General features: G+C 40.2%; 1 protein-coding gene across 2 annotated transcripts; it reads left to right on the top strand.

Annotated features, from left to right (window-relative positions):
* The first annotated feature begins 1,739 nt into the window (after positions 1-1,739).
* LOC147144684 (uncharacterized) lies at positions 1,740-14,556 on the top strand. 2 transcript variants are annotated; one of them, XM_086035886.1, is made up of 11 exons: positions 1,740-2,005; positions 2,165-2,286; positions 3,187-3,211; positions 3,309-3,355; positions 3,454-3,604; positions 3,713-3,980; positions 4,489-4,594; positions 5,048-5,194; positions 7,036-7,096; positions 9,653-9,816; positions 12,154-14,556. In XM_086035886.1, exons 1-11 carry the CDS (start codon positions 1,840-1,842, stop codon positions 12,175-12,177), a joined length of 1,281 nt encoding a protein of 426 aa, XP_085892012.1. In that variant the 5' UTR covers positions 1,740-1,839; the 3' UTR covers positions 12,178-14,556. The 2 variants fall into 2 exon arrangements, with proteins under 2 accessions (XP_085892012.1, XP_085892011.1); XM_086035885.1 differs by having other exon boundaries at positions 3,707-3,980.
* Positions 14,557-15,343: the final 787 nt, after the last annotated feature.

Below are 15,343 nucleotides of genomic sequence, written 5' to 3'. Positions count from 1 at the left end.
GATTAATGTTGATAAAACGGCGGCTATGGATGTGCCGGGGGATATCCCACCGGAGCAAAGTGGCTTTCGCTGGCCAAAAGACGGCATAAAATACCCGGGGATTTGTATTCCACTTTCGGTGGACAATTTGTATGAAGCGAATTATTCCAGACTAATTAATATTGTTAAAAGCGATCTCGACCGTTGGGCCGCATAGCCTCTTTCCCTCCTTGGACGTATTGAAGCTATCCGTATGAATGTCCTGCCCAGGTTTTTGTATTTATTTCAACTCTTACCAATCGGAATTCTGAGTTCAAAATTTGCAGAAATTGATAGAATTATGTCTAAATTCATATGGCAGGGGAAACGCCCTCGGATCAAATATAAAACATGTCAAAGAGCGAAGGAGGAAGGTGGGCTTAATTTACCCAATCTGAAATTTTATTTTTGGGCAGCACAATTAAGAGCACTGATGACATGGATGCAAAATGATGTGCATACAAGGTGGGTGGGCATTGAACAATCAATGTGTTCCATATCATTGCAAGCGTTGCCATTTAATAGCACTCCAGTTAAGGGCCTGGCAAGATGGACTAAAAATACACTTTACATCTGGAAGAGGGTTAGAGTTGCCTTTAAATTACCAACTCAGATTTTGGCACTGGCTAGAATTGGGCATTTGAAAACCTTCACTCCAAGTTGTCTTGATAGGGGCTTTTTGAAATGGGCCGAACATAATCTCGTTTATATTCATCAGTTGGTTGATAAAGGGGGATTATTGTCATTCGAACACTTAAGGGGTCAATTTCAACTTCCAAAGAGTGATTTTTGGAATAGGTCATCTTTTTATGTTGTGTTTTGTATGTTTTACAGCACTTTGCGTTGCATTTTTACATATGAAAAGTGCTATATAAATAAAATGTGATCGATTGATTGATAAAAAAAATCACTGTGCGGTATTATCAAAAGGACATGTCAAGTTTATCTCCGCTTACACTGATAAAATGGTGTGTTGAATTTACTCACTTTAATTTCATCAAATGCCTGCACAAAATAAAATCATCTAGATCCGGATACATTTATTTAGTAGATGGATAGTCTACTTAAAGAAATGATTCTTAATCCAGATGAATATATTTCGTGCACCCACTTTAAATAATAAAATTGTATAAATTCAACATACAACTTTTTCAGTGATACTGTGCCTACACTGAAAAAAATGCTGTGCATTGTTTACTCAATTTTATTTCTTCAAGTGGTTGCACAAAATATAAACATCTGAATGCAGATACATTTTTGAAGTATATTATACATCTACTAAAAAAATGTATCTGGATCCAGATTATTTCATTTTCTGCAACCTCAATGAATGGTGAATTTTTGGGTGAAAAATGTGAACTTTTGGGAAAATCGTGAATTTTTGGAATAAAAAAAATGCAAGCACACCTATCATGAATTTTTGGATTCGATTGAAGATGGAACAATGAGATTTCATCAAAAAATGTGGAAGGAGTAATCAAAAATAGTGTGAGGAATAGAATAGAAGCAGAGGAATACAATTAATGCTGTTTATTTTAATAAAATGTGTGAAGGCCTAAGTCTTCACATACTTATATGTGACCGAATTTAGGTATTGGAATACAAGGAATATGTGGTTGGTTTACGTAAAAGCATGTGCAAGGTATGCAATTGGTGGGCGTGGTTAGTGTCATATTACCAGGTAGGTGCAGTACTTGTCCAAAAACTCGTGTCAAGACAAGCTGCACCAATACGTTGAGACCTGGGCTTTGTGTTGGTTTCATTAAGTCTCACAGTTAGTTTTTTATAGCATACAGAGTCCTTGTTCAATAGTCGGACAAGATGAAAGGACATTATAAAAGACTAGAGGGCAAAGAGCGAGTGCACGGAAGAGCCCACAGCGGCGCTCATCCTGTTTCAGAGCCACGGGGAGCTGCCGCAAACACAACCGCCTTGGGTGCACCTGCCTCCGGCGCGACTGTCCTGGAGGCGGGCGACTGGGAAACAGGTACAGGGTCCGCGGCTCCAGACAGAATTCAACTAAAGTGTTACACATGCCAACAAATTACTAGCTATCTGGCAAAAACTTAATTTCTTCTTTTCACGTGTGTGTGTGTGTGTGTGTGTGTGTGTGTGTTTTCATGTACCATACTGCTAATCATCTTAGCTCCAAATAATTGTGGTGAAGATGGCAAGAAGGTCTACCTTGGAGTACGTGTTAAGATGCCTGTCAAGGATCTGCTTCGGAACATCCGCATAGCCCAGGGAAGGGACCCCCAAGGTCCTCAGGTAACCTTTATCACTAACTCTTATTTATGGCTTTTGATATGAGAGGATCCTCCCCAACTTGCTTTTTCACAACACCTAAACCAAGGGTGCTCACACTTTTTCAGCATGCGAGCAACTTATAAAATGACCAAGTGAAAATGATCTACCTACTAGGTAGTGTATGTTTAGAATTTAGAAATGCAGAACATTTATTTTCAAATATATTGCAGATTTTTTGTACTGTACAATATATCGTCGTTGTCCTGTGAAAAACACTTATCTCCAATTTTGGAAACGTTTTTAATTTTCACATTAATGCGATGTCTGTAACGCGGAAACACCATTCATGTAAAAATAAGAAAATGAAAAAAAAAATGGAGATAATTGTTTTTCACATGACAGCGACGATATGTACCTTGCATAACCGCATCAGCCAATATTGCACAACACAATTAACTATGAACATCTAGTTTTTTTTAATGTCACGTGTCTACCAATGCTACCAATTGGGATCGACTGGTAGATCGCGATTGACGTATTGAGGACCCCTGCCCTAAACACTGTGTACTTGAATCTACTCCCTTAATAAAACCACTCGGCGTTATTTTTAACCCAGTACATTAGTTTTATTTTACACTCTTATTTAATTATTTCTTAAACATAGTTCTCGTAGAGAAGGCATATTATTTTTATTGTGATTATCTGCTGGAAGCAAAAAGAAGAACTCAAACGGGCCAAAATAAGAATCATAAAAAAAGTATTTTCTACACTAAATGCGCAAGAATACTTTTGTTTTTCTTATTAGAACTGATGAAATATTTCTTAGTTCTTTGAGAAGCCACTTGTCGTATCCTAGTCATGTGTAAAAGAATCCCCACCCCCCAAAAAAATCTTCATTTAGTTTTTTTGCTTTTTATCCAGATCCTGCACAGAGAAAGAGTCCAAGGTAAAGACCAATTTTGTGTCCCTTCTTTCGTGAATTGTTTTTGTTGAGTCCTGTTTTATGTCAACTGCTGAGATCACAATCAATGTGTCTTTTTCAGGGGACAAGAAGCGATTTAAACTTCGCTCAGGAAATCGAACAAGCAAGGTCAGTGAACGTGATCGCGCCTCACATGTCTGCGAGTTGCCATAAAATTAGGAAACATTCAAAGGACCGCAAATACCTTGGCTGTCTTTCACTCACAGAGAAAACGCCCCACTAGTAGCCTGGAGGAGCTGGCAATCATCGTTGAGGTGCTGGAGGAGGATCTGAGGACCGGCACCACAAACAGTTCCGCTATCCGAATGTCCTCTCCTAGCTCACCAGTATCACCTGAGTACACTTTTGAGCCAAATGGTAATTAACTAGTGCTATGTATTTCTTAAAAAAAAAAAAAAAAAAAAAATCCTTTATCTCTCAATTGCATAACCTCGATTTCCACCTTTACCTCATTACAAGGCACAGGTTACATTAGTGATGATTTGGATGAAATCATCCCCAGCCCCACTTCCCATAAGATTTACTCACCCGGGACAGCAGATTACCACCAAAGCTCACGCCCTTCCAGCGTCATGACCGCAAACTTTCAGCCCACGTGGACAGGAGGCAGTTGGTACGCTAACTGCGCAATGACCACTTCCGAGTTCTTTTGGGCGCAGCTGCAGAAGGAGGAGATCCAGCTGAGGGGCATCTCTGATGAAGAACTGCTGGTCACTGATCGACATGGCCGAACGTAAGTTTAACAGTCTTAAATGGACATACAAGTGTAAAAAGAAGTTCAATTATAAATTCTATGACTTCTTGTTAAGCAGGTTAAAAGTCAGGTTTAGGCTTGGACATACTATACAAATATAGTGATAAATAAGATGTTCCGTTTTTCATTATACTAAACTAGAGTCATTATAATCATCTTCTTTTCAATATAAATAAATGTAGCTACCTTTGATTTACGACAGCCAAAAAGTACGACAACTAATGGAGCCTAGGTACTTAAATATTCTTATTAATTTTACTTTAAGTAAAATAACAATAAAATAAAACATCAAATTACAGCGATTTGTAATTGGTCATTAAAATTATTCAAATGGAACAGTTGAATATTTAACCAACCAACATTTTCTTATGGCTTTAACAATAAATATGTTATATAGTAGTACAGTTTCTATAACTTAGAATATTAAAAGCTAATTCTTTCTGCATAGAGCATTTTAATGGCTTTGTTTCTCCCCCTCTCTCTACAGATCTCTCCATAGTGTGGTGTGTGACGGCAGGAGGGCACTGGCCTACGCAATCGCGAAAAGGATGGCTACACTCAACAGATTAGACCTGAAAGACTCGGATGGAATGGTACAGTACAATTTTGAAATCCAAACTGAAAACTAAAGTCCCATATTTTGAAGAAAAAAAAAAAATCAAGGTTTGCCAACAAAATGCTAAGATTTTTATTGACTGCAAAAGCGGAATTAGAAATGCCTTATTTATTTGCCATGTCCTTGTTTAAAGTTCGATACAACCTCTGCTAAAGATGTTGTTAAAGATGTAAAGAATTCATCGGACCCTTTTGATAGGTTGGCGTCAAGCAAAATGCCAAAAGAAAAAAAAAAACTGCACCCACGCACAAAGTGACATTGAACTTTGCGCTAGACTCGAGCTGGGAACGAAAATAGGGCCCTTAGAGTTGCTGTTGTAATTTGCTGGTCCCATTATTGGCTCTGTTGGAGCCAACAGCTTTCAAATCAGAATAATTACACACAATAAGAAAATGTTGATTTGTTTGTGAGCTGTCTTTCATGTTTTCAGACTGCCCTCCTCCTCGCAGCCAAGCACAACCATCACCTGATAGTCGAGGATCTAATCAATTTAGGTGCTTGTGTCAGTGAAAGAAACAACTCAGGAAAATCCTGCCTTCACCTCAGCGCTGAGAAAGGCTTCATCCGAGTGCTTGAGGTTTGAAACTTGCTTTTATTAAAACACCACGTGTGTGGTTCATCATTTGCCCATATACATTTTTCCTTCACACAATTACATGTGACCGAATTTAAGTATTTGTTGGAACGTAACAAATAATTGTATTGACTGAATTTGAGAATTAAAGTGGAAATATCAGGAATGAGTGCTATAGGTACTGATGTATGCAAAACCAAATTAGAAGCGTTAGATTTATACATGCAGTCAATTATTTGGGGGAAGGAATGAGTCAAAGATGCAATTACTTTGCATATGTGATCTGACCAAGTACATTTTAATATTCTCAAATTATAGACTTTGTCCCATTCCCATTGATGTACTTCAATAGGTGTACCATTTAGTCTCAGTGTCAAGTGACTCATAATTTTACTTATTACTTTTACACATAAAAAATAGAATACAGTTTTTCCATAATTCAATGTTCAAGATCGGCTGGATCAAACTATATGAATTTGAACAGAATTTGATTTCAGTATTTAATTGGCCGGGTTTGCGAAACCAGGAAGTTTGCTAACCAGCGCTATTAAAGATGTGTTAGCTTGTTAGTCACCACAATCAGTCAACTGAGACATAAAGACACCCTTCCTCGCATATCATCACACAATGGATGAAAGAAGGATGAATAAAAAATGGCAGAAGGTAAACCTTTGTATCCACAGTTGTTGCCTTTCATACAACTTAAGTCGAGGCTTTCTGTGACTATGTCAGCTTTGTGTTCAATTAAAAAAGGCCCGGATTTCACATCGTCATTATTACAGCATTCATGCTTTTTGTGACATTATTTTCGGTGGTTTGCCATAAGATTTTTCTTATGTAAAATGGGTGCCTTTGCTCAATAAAGGTTGGTTAATATTGCTCTCAACAATACATCATTTTCCATGTTGAAATATGGCTGATGGATCGTGGCCGGAGAGATTATGGTGGCTAACATGCTAATGTATCTTTACAAATGCTTGTTGCCAAACTTCCCGTCACGCAAATCCAGCTAGTTAAATATTAAATTCCAGTTCAGTACTATTTTTCATTTTTTTTGTATTATAATTGAGACCAATCATGGCTGACCTGTTTCCTGAAGCTGAGTCGTGATTGGTCGTTACCTGCGGAGTTATGATGTCATTTTCAGTCGACAGAAGTGACAAAATGTCCGCCCCCTGAAATGGCTAAAAAGGGGTGGATTTTGCTGCTTAACTCATATTCCACAAACACAATATTTATCAGTTAATAGTGGGCCTGCTGGGAACTCTTTAAAGTAGCAGTACAATTGGAATAGTAATAACCTACAACATTATTTGCTACTAGATGGCCCTACATTTGTAAAGTACAAATTACTTGAAGTCACTGTGGAAAATGTAAATTAACACAAGGGAGCACTTGGAAATTCAAACACGTCCTAACTCTACTCTGAGAGTGCAAGTGTTCCGTTACATTCCAACTACAAATATCAATTTCCAAACCGTCTGGAGTGTAACAGAGCGTGTTCGAAGGGCACTATTTTATTTTATTTTATTTTATTTTATTTTTTAATTAACAAATGTTACACAAGAAATGATTCAATATTTACCAAGGCAATGACCTACTACTTACATACTACACACTGTAAAACATATTTTTTCTTTGTGTTCATGCCGCCGGTATAAACTCTAAATTATCATGAAACTGTTGTTGGTATTAAATTCCTGTCATTATCTACCTATCCCTAATAGTTTGCAGTCCAGGGTGTGTACTTTATATTTTAAACTTAGTCCTGCCACTTGAATGTGTTTTTGAAAGCTAGCAACACAGGTGATGCATAGCTTTCTCACGTGTACACTTTTTTTTAGGTTCTGAAACGCGTTATGCTGGACGGTGTGTACATTGATGTTGAAGCCGCCGATAAGGATGGTAAGTCCTGTTTCAGAAATTCCTTCACTTAAGTGCTTTAATGTCTTGGAATCCTGGAAAAAGTATGTTGTCATGAGCACTGCTGTCTTTGATCGTTTGTGTGCAACTACATTTATTTTTAGCAAAGGTGGAAGTAGGTCACATACTGTGAGAGCATGTAATAAGTACGACACAAGTCTTAACCTTCAAGCTTTACGCAAGTAACAAGTTGGTGTGGCAAAAATCAAGTAAGTCTAGTCTCAGCTACATTTGAAATTGAGTGAAATTATCACTTGGGTTAAGTAAGTCATAAGTCAATTCATACAATCTTGCGCAGTTACAAAATATGTTCGGTTGTTAATACAATGTTTATATTTTCATACATTTATATATAGTCATACTACACCTCCAATTTGTTGCAATACACCAAATACGTGGTTCCCAACTGTTGTCACCCTCACGGCTCATGTTGTCGCGGCTCACCAGTTTTTTGAAGCTGAGCCATGATTGGTCGTTATCTGAGCCCTGAGCAACTGTGATGTCATTTTCAGTCGACAGCAAGTGGCAAAATGGCCACCCCCTGAGATGGACAAAAATGGGTGGATTTTGCTGCTTACCTCATACTTAAGCCTTTAACAAGTAAAAAAAAAACAGTTGAAATCCATCCATTCATTTACTTCAGCTTATCCAGGGTCGGGTTGTGGGAGCAGCAGCTTCAGCCGAGAAGCCCAGACTTCCCTGCCCCGAGTCATTTCATCCAATTCTTCCGGGAAGATGCTCAGTCGTTCCCAGGCCAGCCGTCAGACATAGTCCCTCCAGCGTGTCCTGGGTCTTGCCCGGGGTCTCATCCCGGTGGGTCGTGCCTGGAACACCTCACCAGAGAGGCGTACAGGATGCATCCTAATCAGACACCTGGGCCACCTCATCTGGCTCCTCTCAATATGGAGGAGCAGCGGCTCGACTCTGAGCCCCTCCCGGATGATCGCTATTGTCTGCATCATTGCAGACACTACATCGATCCATCTGTTGATCTCCCGTTACATTCTTCCCTCACTCGTGAACAAGACCCCAAGAAACTTGAACTTATCCGATTGGAGCAGGAGCTCGTCCCTGACCTGGAGAGGGCACTCCACACTTTTCCGACTGAGGATCATGGTCTCAGACACTCCTCTGAGAACCGATGATCGTGGCTTGATGAAGCTAACAGTACCACGTCATCTGCAAGAAGCAGAAATGCACTGAGGCCTGAAAACCGGACCCCCTCAACGCCTCGGCTGCATCTCCATAAAGGTCATGGAAAGTTTCCAGCAGACCACAGTATTACAACACCTTTGGGTCTGCCAGGTCGGACCTGCATCTTCCCCCACCATCGAAGCCAACACACTTATTGGTTGACAGCTCGGCCCCTCTCTTCACCCGAGTGTTCAAGACATGCTGCCGCAAGTCAGATGACATGACCACAAAGTCAAAGATCAAACTACTGCCAAGGATGTCCTGGTGCCAAGTGCACATTCGGATGCCCTTATGCATGAACATGGTGTTCATCATTGACAATCCATGACGAGCACAGAAGTACAAGTCCAGTAATAGAACACCACTTGACTTCTGGTTCCGTTTTTCCCAATCACGCCATTTCAGGTCTTACTGTCATTGCCCACATGAATATTGAAGTACCCCAGATGAACAATGGAGTTCCCAGTGGGAGCGTTCTTTTTAACCCCTTCCAAGGACTCCAAAAAGGGGGGGTACTCTTTGGTGCATAGAAACAAACAACAGTCAGGACCTGAAGGTGGAGGGAGGCTGCTCTGTTATCCATTGGGGTGAGCCCCAATGTACCACAATGTACATGTACCAAGCTGGGAGGCAATAACCATGCCCACTCCTGTTTGGTGCCTCTTACCATGGGCAAATCCAGAGTGGAAGAGAGTCCAGCTCGTCTCCAGAGGACTGGTACCAGAGGCTAAGCTGTGTGTGGAGTTGAGCCCTACTATGTCTGGTCGGAACTTGGTGTCGGAGAACCAGCTCAGGCTCCTTTCCTGCCAGAGAGGTAACATACCACATTCCTAAAGCAGCTTCTGAAGCCAGGGATCGGTCCGCCAACATCCCTGCCTTTGGCCGACCATAGGAAAAGGGGACCCATGTTGTCCTTTCTGGCTGAGCCCCATGGGTGCTGGTCCAGCCACCAGGAACTCGCCAATGAGCCCCACCTCCAGGCCTAGCTCCAGAGGCGGGCCCCGGTGACCTGCTTCCAGGCAAGAGAAAACAATGTACATTTTTGTCAATCATCATAGAGGGTCTCTGAGCCGTCCTTAATATGGTCCCTCACCAAGGACATAATTTACCATGGGTAACGCTTTGGGACACACAAACCCTCCACCACAATAAGGTGACGGCTCATAGAGGTAAAATGACAACACAAAAGCATTGTATTGATAGGCTTGCTTCTGTTTTGAAGAATATAAAATTACTGTAGATCTGTGTGTTATTTCTTTGTTTGTACTGGTCTTTTGTTTCTCCGATGATCAATAGAACTTTAACAACCGTTGCATGCCTAGTCATTTATATACGTGTTCACAGGAATGAGTGTTCTTCAGTGTGCTTCAGTGGCCCTCAAGGCCACGTTCCAGCAGTTGGAATTGAGCAAAAGCCTCAATCACACTAGAATCCACATGCTCCGCAAGGAGCAGCTCCTAGAGACCCTGGAGTGTTTGCTGCAAATGGCCAGCTACTCTCATGTCATGGTTAGTACCAGTCCAAGTTCTGTACAAAGGATAGAATATGGTACTTTGTATGTCCATAAACACATTTTGTCAAACTGTAGTATGATTCCAGTGTGTATGTATATTATTTCACTGTCCCACATCTGAAAACTGGAACAGAAGTCTGTTAACTCAATGGGTGATGCATACAGCACAAGAGCATAAAGAGCCAAAACTGTTCAACCCATCACAAACAGCCACAAAACAAATCAATGCTCACATCACCACTGCAAAAGTAACTTACAATGTCTGACTACAATATTAGGTACACTTATACATTCTAGCTCAGGGGTGGAAAATTCCGGTCCTTGAGTGCCAGTATCCTGCCTGTTTACCAAGACACACACTGCAACACACCTGATTTTATAATCGCCAGAAGCTAGATAACAATCCTGATCATTTGAATCAGGTGGGTTGCAGCAGGGTGACAAAGAAAACATGCAGGCCCTCGAGGGCCGGAACTGGCCACCACTGCTCTAGCCATTTCTAATATTTCTGTTACATCATCCAGTTTCAAAAGATCTAGTAATAGAAATAGCTGTTCTGGAACCAGAAACTCAAGAGTTTCCTGTCTCAAAATAGATCAAAACAGACTTCAGTATTAGACTGAGAGTGTGTTGCTTTGTGAAACGGACACCTAATGTTGTAGCTGGTCTGTGTACTGTTTATGACAAGTCATGGCTGAAGTGTTAAATGGTCTTTTCTTATTTCATCAAAACTCATTTTCAGATTTAGATTAACTTTATTGGGGCGGCACAGTGGTCGACTGGTTAGCACGTCCACCTCGCAGTTCAGAGGTCGTGGGTTTGATTCCGGCCTTCCTGTGTGGAGTTTGCATGTTCCCCCCGTGCCTGTGTGGTTTTTCTCCGGGTACTCCGGTTTCCTCCCACATTCCAAAAACATGCATGGTAGGTTAATTGGACACTCTTAAATTTCCCCTAGGTGTGAGTGTGAGTGTGACTGTTTGTCTCTGTGTGCCTTGCGATTGGCTGGCAACCAGTTCAGGGTGTCACCCGCTTACTGCCCGAACTCAGCTGTGATAGGATCCAACACGCCCGCAACCCTTGTGAGGATAAGCGGATAGGATAATGGATGGATTAATATTATTGTCTCTACTTTAAGTAACTCGTTCACTTGTGACAACCTAGCCATGTTTTGACTTTCAATTGTTTTAGTGTGCGTGGGGAGGGGCTTCATTTCCAAAAGGTCATTCAAACAATGCCTCTGAGTGAGGAGTTGGGAGTCATTGGGGTTGGGGCTTGGAGTGTCTCTCTGAGTTTACTTTATGCTTGGGAAGCTTATATCTACTTTCATCCTTGTCAATATTAGCATGAGTTGAATTGACGCCCCCGGTTTCTTTGACTTGGCGGAAGTGACTTGGCGTAGCAATAAGAGGCTCCCCGATTTCTCTGCAAAAATGTAATTCTTCTGATTGAGAGACAAGACAGCTGAAAATAAGTTATGTGCTTCGTTGTGTTTGAGTTTACATTTTCTGTCATTGTGATTCCTACAGATGTGCTGGCAGACAGCTGGTAACTTAGGTCTAACTGGCTAACAAACAAACAAGCATTCTTTACAGGGTTTCCCACAGATTTGCCATTATAAAATGCCATTATACCATCAGAAACGTTAAAAGCGATTACTCTAATATTGCAAGGACACTAAAGAGGTTTTGTGAAGGAGGCAGTCCTTTTTCAAGTTATTAAAAATGGTTCAAGTAAAGTATTCTCGACTCTGCATTTCACTGTAGTTTCACAGTTTAGCCATGATTGTTTGCCTTTGCTTGTGCGCAAGACATATAGATTATACACACGGAAATGTGTATGTATATACACACTGTGTCATTTTTGACATAGAGACAGAAAATAATGTGAAAATGCCGCTTCATGAGTAGCATCGCCGCTGATCGTAATTCCTGTGCTACAAAGACTACGATTCCTTGCGAAATAGAGCATGCGCAGAACACAAACCAATGCCCAGTTCAAAGGAGGTAACACGATCGCATTTATATGGCTCAATGTTCGGGTGACTGCATATAAACCTAGTCATGGTTGTTCTCTGGGTACTACGGTTCCCAAAACATGTACCTTTGTTTGCTTGTTCTTCAATTAAGAATATTTTTCCTAAATTGAAAAGTCTAAACTTTACGGACACCCGGAGGATACACAATGATTTGTATTTGTGCTTAAGTACTTATTGAAGTACAGCACACTAATGTTAACAGGCATGCTAGTTATTCAACAGCTAGATCAGGTTTTTCATCTCTTTGTACTGCAAGTGTTTAAACTCAAATTCCTTTTCCTTCTTTTCTTTCCATAGGGGACCTGTGGTATGAATGCCTAAGCTGCAGCGTGTCAGCTCAGTAGAGACCCGACAGTAATGTTCTGAGTATGAACAGGCTTGGTTTGTGATGAAGACCATTAAGTGTCTTCTCTCATGAATCCAGTACTGTTACGTAAAGCATCTAAGGTTGTGTATCTTATTTTTTTTAAGATCTTCACAAAGTTTAGGTGCCCATTAGGCGGTTTCTGTGAAACTCCAATGTTTGTTACGTTCGAGTAACAACTTGCCTTCAGTGTGTGGTCCAGTTTTATAGTCCTATGGAAGGTTGCTTTTACTATACTGTCTAGCTTGATGGTATGTGTTGGTGTACTGTGCTGTATTAGGCTGCGGTTGCAATCCCTGATTTGAATCCCACCAACTTCACCTAAAGGCTCCGTTTAGTTTATTTAAACACTAATGCTACTGCATGCATGTACCAACTAGACAAACAAACTCCTACATGAATGGATGAACTATATCACATACAACTATTTGTTTGTCATCATCAAACAATTAACTTGCTTACCTTAATATCCATATTTGATCTTATGATACCAGCGAGTACAGTTCTGGACCTTTTGCAATAGTACTATGAGCTGACATGAGGATAATGTGATTGTGCAACTCTATACTCTATACTGTATATAGCACAGTCCATTGTCAATGTCTGTTTGTGTCTATTTCCAGCATCTCCATCTTGATATACAGTAGAGCTAGTAGATTTATAATCATAATACTGGATCAAGATCATACTTGTATATGAAAGGGCATTATATTTTGTGTGTGTTGAAAATTTGTATTGGGCGGTTATTTTTGTTTTACATTTGTTTTTAAATTGCATGTTTCATGCAGGCAATTGGGGTCACATTGTCTTGTGTGAATGAGTCTTAAAAGGTGCACGCTTTTCTAGCTGCATACATTCTCACGTGGACTTAAGTGCTTTTCTTCTTACCCACTTCAGAGGATGTATTATGTCCAGCGCCTCATGAAGGTGAAACATCATTTTGCACATTTTTATGCAGTTAACGACCCATCGACAGCTGCCTCATGCTGACAGTGTGGGACGCATCTGTCCAAAACTGCTAACCTACATTCATCGACTGCTGATGGCCTTTATCTGTCCATACAAAATTACTTTGATGGCCGAATGTCATCACATCATATTCATTTAACTCATTCAATACGAGCAATTTTCAAATCCTCCTTTAGCCTCCCAGGTGAAAAAACAAAAGACATAAAAATACATAGCAGGGATTGAATGTCTGGAAACTTAATTATCGAAAAATATTGGCGGAAGGGGATTTTTTTTTTTTTCCTGCCGCCTTACCACGTTAAACATGCTGCTGGCAGGTCTTGATTTTTTTTTTTTTTTTTTATGAGAGCGCAGGGCTGCTACTCTTATAACAACTACAGTCATTGTAATGGCACAATGGTGAGGTACATAATGAAACCTTTTTTTTTTTATTTCCGTCTATGTCGGTCGCCAAATATGTTGAGGTGACTAAATGTGATTAAATAACTAATAAATTAATTTCATGCAGAATAAAAACACATGCTCTCCTAGTAGTAGTGTGTCAGACGGAGCGATACGCATCTCCCACTGGCCAAAAATTTCATGCGCCTTGATTTACAGCCAACCTCAGACTGCACTGAGTCACGCTCCTTTAGTGGTTGCTTACAATTTCCAATGTTATGCACAGTGGGTGTGTCAGACCTCTGGATGGAAGAATGCACACGCCGGGCACGTTTAAAAAAAATAAAAATAAAAAAAGTCAACGGGAGAACATGGCCCTGAGTTCGTTGCTCTTCATTAATGTCTGTCACCCTGTACTTTTTAATCAGGAATTGTACATTTTTTGCTCATTTACAACCGTCAAACAGTTATATCATTATTTTTGGATCATGACCAACAACCCATTGTAATGGTTTCATATTACATTTAATGTATCCAATCAGATATGTTAGTGACATTTCCAGTTCTATTATTAGAGTCATTTAGTTTGCTGGCCTTTAATACAACTGCCCAGTGTACCTTTCCGATCTTTTGTCATGGATTAAATTTTATCGGTATTTGTGCAAAATTATAAGTGCTATAACTACAACTAACGATATACTAAGCATTATTTTAATGATTTTCAGCCAAATGAAATACTCAAGGAAGTCATGTATGTAAAGTCTGTTTTGTAATTGCTAAGAAGCATACAAAGAACCTTTTTATAAAAGGGGATTTACAAATAACTGATGACTGTGTTATTAGATGGCAGAGCTAAGTTGGCCTGGCTGATATCTAGGCATTTATTGTGTCAGGTGTGAAAATACAGCATGGTGTTATGCGTTAATGATGCGCTTTCTTCTAACAAAGAATGTTTGAGATTGAAATAAAGGCAACAGATTGTCCAAGTCTTTTGTTTTGGAGGTTATTGCTAGCTTTTGATAGTGTTTTAACAGTTCACATCATGGGTCAAAAGTTAATGTGAGAAAGGCTGTACCAAATGAGTTTCAATAAATTCAGTAAATCATGTTCAGGGGTGCACATAATTTTGGTTTGGTTCCCAAACGAGCACCAGAGGTTGATGTTTGATGCTAATTTTTTCGCAACCCACCAACCACTCGGGGAGGGCGGGTTCCCAATACATTGTGGTGCTGCCACCTTATTGTTACCCACAAAATACTGGCTACACACTAGTAGCCAACTGCAGCCTACGTTCTATAATTTCAAAACACATGAGAACACATGAGAAATAAATTGAATGGTTCATTATACCAAAGATTTGATTTGTTTCCCCTCCTGAATCCACAGTAGCCGTCTCAGAAAATTCTTGAAAATGATAACAGGAGTATCAGGTCTCTAGACTGCTCCTAGGTGCCAAAAATGCTTAGAAAAGGTGCCTGGGTGCAACCTTTAAACCATCTTTAGCAAAAATGACTTCTTACCAACCTTTACGAAAGGTTTGGAGATACATTACATTCTACATACATTATTCCTTTATGGCAGCCATATAGTGAACATGGATGGAAGTGTGGATGTTTCATTTACAAGTCAATTTGTGAGTCATGAGCGCCTTTATTTTCTATTTAAGCCACTAAAATGTAAGGTCGCGGCAGGGGCGGAGCCGTGGGTGGGCCTGGGTGTGCAAAGGACCACCCAGATTCTAGCCCTTTCTCCTGCCCCCTCCAAAGAGAAGAA

This window comes from Filicampus tigris, chromosome 7 (assembly GCF_054856515.1).
Source record: "Filicampus tigris isolate MCC_2025a chromosome 7, RoL_Ftig_1.0, whole genome shotgun sequence".
Taxonomy (NCBI): domain Eukaryota; kingdom Metazoa; phylum Chordata; class Actinopteri; order Syngnathiformes; family Syngnathidae; genus Filicampus; species Filicampus tigris.
This window is presented reverse-complemented; position numbering and strand designations above follow the sequence as displayed.

Coding starts and splice junctions, on each gene's coding strand:
- LOC147144684 (XM_086035885.1), top strand. CDS start 1,840: ATGAAAGGACATTATAAAAGACTAGAGGGCAAAGAGCGAGTGCACGGA. Junction 2,006..2,164: donor GGCGGGCGACTGGGAAACAG/GTACAGGGTCCG, acceptor TAATCATCTTAG/CTCCAAATAATTGTGGTGAA. Junction 7,097..9,652: donor TGAAGCCGCCGATAAGGATG/GTAAGTCCTGTT, acceptor ACGTGTTCACAG/GAATGAGTGTTCTTCAGTGT.